Here is a 9,017-nt window from a genome sequence, read left to right as displayed (position 1 = left end):
TTTTGCCTGGTTTTATGATCTATACTCATTGATTTTTTTTGTTTTTAATTTTTTAATTTTTCCATATTTTATGGTAGGATATCTGAAATATAAATATATTCTTACATCTCTTATATCTGAGATATAAATATATATGTGATATATAAATATATTCTAGATTTTATGGTAGGATATCTGAAATATAAATACTCTTACGATAGGATATCTGATATATAAATATATTCCCAGATTTTATGTTAGGATATCTGAAATATAAATATAAATATATTCCTATAAGAATATGTTTGTATTTCAGGTATATATGCAAGTACCTTAGCATGGTGGTGACTTATAATAGGTGCTCAGTCAATGTTTGTTTCCATTCTTCTTGGACATATATGAGAAAGGCCATGTAAGATTATTAACTTATTTATTTATTATTTATTTATTTATTTATTTATTTTGAGTAGTGAAACTCTACTCATAGTCTGAGGACTCATGGAGTTGTTCACATCCATGAACAACCATGTTATGAATCTTTTAGTTATAAAGCAAACCTTTCTCTTGAGCATGTTTGTGTTTTCTCATTTAGGTTTATAAATTGCTCTGAGACTAGCAGGATTACTGTTTAAGTAAGAGTCTTGTGAGGTAGGCTGCCCGATTATTTTAGGTGCTTCCAGTAAGAGCAAATATTTTTTACTGGTGAATAAGAGACCACATTATAATTTGTCTTTTTTACTGAGGGTGCATAGTATATTGTATACTGTAAACTTGTATAGTATGTGAAAACTTTTTAAATAGGAATCTTCGAACAAAGTCACAGATGTCTAACTGGTTTACTAACTCTGAGGATGCGGAGGATGGATATGGACATAGGAAGTTCGACATGTGTATCATGGAGTGGGATATGTAGGTATGTAATCTGTGATACAATTTCAGATCTGAGAGTTTCTAGTGGTTCTAGAGAAGAGAATAGGATGGATCTGGAGCTGTTGTTAATTATTTGTAAAGTCCTACTTTGAAGTCTGATTGCTTTTTACTCTTCAGCGTCTCCTTTGGAAATCTTATTCTTCTACTTTCCTGCAGGGAATTTGTGGACCCCTGTTCTGAGTGGATCAGTAAAGAGGATGCCACTGGGGCCTCAACTTCTTTTCTCTTTGAGGAAAGAGTGAGGGGTGCTGCTGAGAGAAGTGCTTCTACAGTAGCCATATTTGAAGCTTTGCTTGGAGGTAGTGCTGGAGTGTACACAAATTGCCTTCAAGATTCCAGTAGTTTGTGATTTACAGATTTGTTTGAGCAGTTAACATGGGTATATTCAGTTTGTTTATCTTTGTTAGCAGTTTGTGTTCCCAATGGAAAACAGCTTAAGAAAGAGTTGCTAGAGTATAGAATTGTAAGTGCTTCCCTAGCGTGTTCTTGGACTTCAGATTGTTCACCTTTTTTCTGAAGTCCAAGTTCTTGGACTTCAGATTGTCTCTTCTTGGTTTGTTTGAATTTGAGCCCTTCGGTGTGACAAATCACATGCAGCTTTTCAGGATCTGACTTTATGGTTACGTAAGATTATTGTTTATATGTTTCAGAAGCTTTACTCACGTCTTCATTCATTCCATAAATATTCCTTGAAATGCTTACTCTAAGCAAGATTATGCAGGGCATGTTATTGGGTGGTAATTAGGGAAAGGGAAAAATGGAAATTATATTTTGCAGATACAACAAAGGCTGAAGAGGGGTGTGTGTGTGTGTGTGTGTGTTTTAGATACACACACATCAATATGCACACAGAGACACGATCCACAATTCTGTAGGAATAACTTCCTAAACATCTTTAGAATCTACCTCTTTTTCCTGTTCCCCTTGTTATTTCTTTGTGTCAGGCCCTTAACATCTCTCATATACACTAGTATTTCTTGCCTCTGGCCTTGCCCTCTCTTCTGTCTTCACACTGTTTTTTTCCTTTACACAACTCTTTTCACAGCCCCTCTATTAGGGCACATATTGGAATTGTGTCTCCTTGTTACCCACAGAATAAAACCCAATATTCTTAATATGTAGTCTTAATATAGACTTTGTAAATAACCGCTTTATTAATCTCTCTTGAGTTACTCACTTTTAGGTTTCAGCTCCCTACTGAGGCCCCAACTGGTTTTACCTTCTCTTCCCTCCTGGTTCTGCTTATCTTCCATTGCCCCTGTGGACCTGCTTTCTGTCATCACCTTCCCTGCCCTCAGTCTCAAGAGCCTGAGACTGGCTTCTAGATGGGTTTGGACAATGGATAGCACTGGCAGGAGGAGAGTAGAGTTGCTGTGTTTATTTGCCTGGCTTCCTCCTACAAGATCGTGTCATGTTGGCTCTCCCAGAGGCCATGGCTCATATCATAGGGCCCTCTTTGTCCTTTCAAGTCTGTAGATGATAGCAGCTTCAGGAGACTGCACTGTCTTTTGACTGTGCCCACATTTTTTCACACCTCGTACATAGTCCCTTTCTTAAACTCTCCTTAAATTACCCAGTTTGAGGGTGCTATCTGTTTCCTGCTGGGATCCTGATGGCTGTGTTGCCCAAACCTAAATGTCAGTCATGCTTGCAGTTACAGCTATGCTATTTTCCGGTAGTACTGATTTCCCTCTTTCATTAAAAGTTCTGTGGTGGGTGGGTATGCTGGTTCATATGTGTAATCCCAGCACTTTGGGAGGCCGAGGCAGGAGGATTGCTTGAGTCCAGGAGTTTGAGACCAGCCTGGGAAACATAGTGAGACTCTGTCCCTACAAAAAAAAAAAAAAAAATTAGCCAGGAATTGGGAGGCTGAGGTGAGAGGATTGCTTGAGCCCAAGAGTTCAAAGTTACAGTGAACTATGATCATGCCAGTGGACCCCACCCTAGGTGACAGAGTAAGACCCAGTCTCTTAAAAAAAAAATTATTTGAGGTCTTTTTCATTTTTCCCCTCTTTTAGTCTTTTTTCCTTTCTTCTTTCCTGGCATTGCAGCTACCGTATTATGGCAATGGAAATGTTCGAATGAATAACTAGGGGATGGACATCTGAGTTTCCCTGTTGTGTAGCATAATATTCATTTAAATGTCTGAAATGAGATCTTTAGAGAAACTTGGGGAAGGGAGTGGGTACAGGAGTCAGTATAGTCACTTTAATAACTTGATTTTTATTTCATGCTTTTCAAAATAAATTTAGTACTTCTTTACCTTCTATATATTAGGGATTAACATTGATGTACTTTAGTCTTTCTCTTTGTAAAATACATTTTAGATTTATTCCATTGGAATATTTTGTAACAGCACATATTTGAGGAAGTATATATGATATATATTTAATAAAATGGAAGAGATTTCAACTATCACTGAACTAAGGAGAATATGGGAACATCTGTTTGCATCTATCCAGGTATTCATGTGTCTGTTTTCCTTGACGTATCATAGAAATAGTGCACTAAGAGCAGGCATACATGCCTAACAGTTGTGTTTAGCAAGATCAAAATATGTATGTGGTACTGTCACCCATGGTCCTGATAAGAAACAGATGGCATACTCAAGCTGGATAATTTGAAGAGGATTAAATGAAGCAAGTATTCACAAATAGGTGGGCAGAGTTTAGAAAATCAACAAGAGATATTGTAGTATCCTGGGCTAGCAACAGAGAGGATGGGAATATTGCCCCTTAGATCTGAAGCACAAAGAGAAGAGTGCTACCCCAAAAAGAGAGCTGTGTGGAGAAGGCTGCCTGATAGCAGCTGTAGTCCCAGGTAGAGGATGAGCCACCATGCCCGGCGGTTATTACAGAATTTAAAAGTGACTCCTCTTAAGGAAATTTTAATTAAGAGAAAAATATCCTAGAACTATGATTAGGGTCAAAACAGTATCTATGTTCTTTAGATATTAAGGAGAAAGTGTATCTGTCCTAAGAAAGTGTTTATAAGGAGAAGAATCTTCCTAGAACACTAACTTTAACACAGAACTCTCAGCACTACTCTAAAAAATTAACATTAAAAATAATCTCGGTCGGGTATGGTGGCTCATGTCTGTAATCCCAGCAGTTTGGGAGGCCGAGACAGGTAGATCACTTGAGGGCAGGAGTTCAAGATGAGCCTGGTCAACACGGTGAAAACCCATCTTTACTGAAACTACAAAAATTAGCCGGGCTTGGTTGCATGTGCCTGTGGTCCCAGCTAATCAGGAGGCTGAAGTTGGAGAATCAGTTGAAACTGGGAGGCGGAGGTTGCAGTGAGCCAAGGTCGCACCTCTGCACTATCCAGCCTGGGCCACAGAGCAAGACTCTGTCTCAAAACAAAAACAAAAACAAAACAAAACAAAAAAAACCCATCTCAGTAGCAGATAAAGACTATTCCATTGTTTTTTGGAATAGAGGTATCTGTTTACTCTCGAGGGATGGACATGCCTCTCTGTATGTGTGTAATACATATGAACAGTAGGGGACATAATTTTGACATATTTAACTTGAAGAAAGGGATGCTTAGACAATAACAACCCAATATTGAACAACGCTCCACACTAAGTTTCTTTATGAAGATACCATTGTTGTATTAGTGGAGATGATATAATACAGTCTCAGTAAAGACCTCAGTCTTCACTCAGTTCTCATGCTCCTTGATGTCTTAGCATTTGACATATTAGATTTACCATGTACTAGATACTCTGAGCTTTGGTTTTTGTATCACAGCATTGTCCTACTTCTCTATTGTTCATTCATTCTTTTGTTTAAAGAATGGCCAGATATGCTGCTGAACAAGACAGACACAGCCCTTGCCCCTTGGAGCCTGTTAGCATCCTTTCTTTCTCTCCACCTATAGCCTCTTTTCATGTTTTCTCTGTGGATATTCATCCTTAGCTGATTGCTTTGTCTCTTTCAGTCTTGATTTGCCTTCTGTAAGAACTGTTTTATTCTTCTAGTTTAAGTTGCAACTTATAATGCCAACAACTTATACATCTTTCTCTACTTCTGATCTTTACCCTGAATTTTATTCACTTAGCCATTTAATACAATTTTTTTTGGTTTTTGAGACAGAGTTTTGCTCTTGTTGCCCAGGCTGGAGTGCAATGACGCCATCTTGGCTCACCACAACCTCCGCCTCCCGGGTTCAAGCGATTCTCCTGCCTCAGCCTCCCGAGTAGCTGGGATTTTGGGCGCCTGCCACCACGCCTGGCTAATTTTTTTATTTTTTATGTTTTTTAGTAGAGACGGGGTTTTGCCATATTGGCCAAGCTAGTCTTGAACTCCTGACCTTGTGATCCACCCACCTTTGCCTCCCAAAGTGCTGGGATTACAGGTGTGAGCCACCGCGCCTGGCCAATAAATTTTTGTTCAGATCTGTGTGCCTGATACAAAGGTTACAAAAATCATAAAGATAGCCTTTGACCTCTGAGTTGCTGACACACACATAAAAAGTTAAAGTACAGTGTGTTAGACATATGTACATGGTGCCATGGGACAGATAAGAAGGGAGTACCTGGCTTGGACTTCAAGGAGAAATGAGAGAGCAACTATCCCCAGTAGAAGGCTGAGCATTTCAAATCCCTATGAAACCTAAGGTTTTGAAAACAGTATGTTTCGGCAACAGCAAGTGGTTCTTTGTGATTGGAGCCTTAAGGGGACAGTGGAGGATGAGGCTGAGCATTTAGGGAGGCATCAGATGGCCCCAAAGGCAGTATTCTCAATACTAAACTAACATTCTTCCACCATAAATGAGCTTCCCCTGGCAACTTCTCATTTCTATCAATGGAAGTTTCATTTTTCATATGTCCAAACCCTGAAGTGCCATCTCCAGGTCTGTCTCAGCATTTGTGATCAGTCCACAAGTTTTGTATCATTTCTGTATTCAAAACATTCTTCTGTGCATCCTATTCTGTTTCCACTATCTACTCACTACTTATCACCTAATTAGTAGATTATTTCAAAACTGTAAATACTTGTGTTTCTTCTTGCTCTCTCTCTCTCTCTTTTTTTTTCTGGAAGTTAATTTCTAAACTTCCTCATTTTACCATGTTGCTGACCCTGAGCAAAAGAGGACAGTGATATTTTATTTCCTACAAACTTATGTCATTTCAAGTGTTTTAAACCCATAATCCTTTTTCTTTCTTTGGAGTTGGGAGTCTTGCTCTGTCACCCATGTTGGAATACAGTGGCATAATCATGGCTCAACGTAGCCTCAAATTGTTGGGCTCAAGTAATTCTTCCTCCTCAGCTTCCCAAATATCTGGGACTATTGGTGTGTACCACTATGCTCAGCTAGTGTTTTTTTTTTTTTTTTTTTTTGAGATGGAGTCTCACTCTGTCGCCCAGGCTGGAGTACAGTGGCGCGATCTCAGCTCACTGCAACCTCCGCCTCTCAGGTTCAAGTGATTCTCCTGCCTCAGCCTTCCAAGTAACTGGGACTACAGGTGCATTCTACCACGCCCAGCTAAGTTTTTGTATTTTTAGTATAGACAGGGTTTCATCGTATTAGCCAAGATGGTCTTGATCGCCTGACCTTGTGATCCACCTGCCTTGGCTTCCCAAAGTGCTGGGATTACAAGCATGAGCCACCTCACCTGGCCTCCCAGCTAATTTTTAAAAATACTTTTTAGAGACAAAGTCTTGCTGTGTTGCCCAGAGTGATCTTGAACTTCTGGCCTCAAGTGATCCTCTCGCCTCAGCCTCCTGAATCACTGGGATTACAGGTGTTAGTCACCGTGCCTGACTCCTATAATCTTTTAATAAACACAGAAATCTCAAGCACTGTTATTCCCATGAAAAACCATAGAATTGCAGAATTCAGAGATAATCTGTAGCAAATAATACATTGTTCCGTTAACTTTCAGTTTTTTTTTCCTCCTCCTCCTTTTTTTTTTTGAGACAGGGTGTTGTCCTGTTACCCAGGCTGGGGTGCAGTGGTGTGAACATGGCTTACTGAAGCCTTTACCTCTCGAGCTCAAGGTATCCTCCTCCCTCACCCTCCTGAGTAACTGGGACTATAGGCACATGCCACCATGCCCAGCCAATTAAAAAATTTCTTTTTTAGAGATGAGGTCTCAATATGTTGCCCAGACTAGTCTTGAACTCCTGAACTCAAGGGGTCTTTCTGCCTCAACCTTTCAACATGTTGGGTTTATAGGTGTGATCCACTCACTGTACTCAGCCTACTTTGAGTTCTTATCGTGAACATGGCATGTATTATACTAAGTGAGGTTTTTAAAGGACAGGTTCTCCTTCTCCCAATCATATCTTCCTTGCTGCAATTCTAACCTGTTAACCTAGCCAGATCACTTGTCTCCATGGGAGGCCATATATTCCCTAACTCTAGAAAGAGATAGCTTGTGTTGGAACCTTGGTTCCACCACTTTCTAGTTTCAGCAATGTTCCTCATTTCTCTAAGCTTCAACAACGTTATATGAAAAAAGCAAGTAGTGATAATACCTACTTCACAGAGGTGAGGTAAGGATTGAGTTAATCTATGTGGCCTAATTCCCAGCATGTGCAAGCGTGCAATACATGTTGGCTACAAAATGTATGTACCTTGAAAACTTCCTGCTCATTCCCTTTGTGCTCTTGTTGCAATTCTCATGCTTCCCTGCCTTCCTCTACCACTAAATGGTCTCCCCGTGCTCCTCCCTATTGCCTGTGTTTTACCTGTCATTTCAAGTTCAACTCAGTTGCCTCTTCTTTAATAGTCTTTTCTAACTCCTCCAGTTTATGTTGAGCTCTGAATTCCTATAGGTCCTTCTATGCCATTTTAGTAATTATATTTGTATTTTTATGGCATATTTCTGCCTTTTATGGTATTTCTTCTTAACTTTACATGTAATAAAAGAGTTGTGGAATTACTATCTCAATCAATATACAGAACAGTTTCATCATTTTCCCCAAAAAATCTGCCTTGGGATTTCTTTTTAAACAATTTACTGGGTATACATTCTTTTTCTGCATATACAATTTAGGTTCTTGAATTTAGTATTTGTTTTATACAAATTTGTCTTCCCTAAGTATGGCTTAGTGTTGCGCATACAGTGAGTGAGTAGATGCTTGAATGTTTGAATTGTATAAAACAAAGCCTAAAAGCATGGTAAATTTGAACATCTTTTTTTTGTTGTTTTTTTGAGACAGAGTCTAGCTCTGTCGCCCAGGCTGGAGTGCAGTGGCCGGATCTCGGCTCACTGCAAACTCCGCCTCTCGGATTTACGCCATTCTTCTGCCTCAGCCTCCCGAGTAGCTGGGACTACAGGCGCCCGCCACCTCGCCCGGCTAGTTTTTTGTATTTTTTAGTAGAGACGGGGTTTCACTGTGTTAGCCAGGATGGTCTCCGATCTCCTGACCTCGTGATCCGCCCATCTCGGCCTCCCAGAGTGCTGGGATTACAGGCTTGAGCCACCACGCACGGCCTTGAACATCTTAAGAAGCCACTAATTTAAATTATTTAACTTTGATCTTTCAGGGTCATTTTATTTAGGTGCAAAATTTCAACTGAAAATTATTTCGGTATAACTTGTTAAAAGTGGTTTTGGAGCCTTGCCAGGGCTAATAAAACCAGTTGTTTGTTTGTCTTTGGAAAACAAAAGGCTTTTTCTTTCTATTTTATTACTGAATATATACTTATGGTTCCTATCATTTTCTTTCTCTCTCTCTTTCTTTTTTTTTTTTTTCCTGAGATGGAGTCTTGCTCTGTCGACCAGGCTGGAGTGCAGTGGTGCAATCTCGACTCACTGCGACCTCTGCCCCCTGGGTTCAAGTGATTCTCCTGCTTCAGTCTGCCCAGTAGCTGAGACTACAGGCATGCGCCACCACGCCTGGCTAATTTTTGTGTTTTTAGTAGAAACGGGGCTTCACCATATTGGCCAGGCTCGTCTTGAATTCTTCATGTCAAGTGATCTGCCCGCCTTAGCCTCCCAAAGTGCTGGGATTACAGGCATGAGCCACCATACTTGGCTTGGTTTCTATTGTTTCCTAACCCTATTAGTTTAAATTCTAATGTAGAAAAAAATTTAAAAATTCTAATGTGAAGCAAAGTTCTACATGTTTCTTCTCCTGGATGATATTTGG

The 9,017-nt window shown here is 39.8% G+C and overlaps 1 protein-coding gene across 1 annotated transcript in view; it reads left to right on the top strand.

Annotated features, from left to right (window-relative positions):
- The first annotated feature begins 2,906 nt into the window (after positions 1-2,906).
- Positions 2,907-9,017, top strand: part of LOC101025279 (phospholipid phosphatase 1) — a 68,005-nt gene continuing 61,894 nt past the window's right edge. Inside the window, exon 1 of the mRNA XM_003899679.5 lies at positions 2,907-3,371. Coding sequence (XP_003899728.2) covers positions 3,344-3,371 — 28 coding nt within the window. The 5' untranslated portion in view covers positions 2,907-3,343. The remainder of the gene's footprint in view (positions 3,372-9,017) is intronic.

Source organism: Papio anubis, chromosome 5 (assembly GCF_008728515.1).
Source record: "Papio anubis isolate 15944 chromosome 5, Panubis1.0, whole genome shotgun sequence".
NCBI classification, from domain to species: Eukaryota; Metazoa; Chordata; class Mammalia; order Primates; family Cercopithecidae; genus Papio; species Papio anubis.
This window is presented reverse-complemented; position numbering and strand designations above follow the sequence as displayed.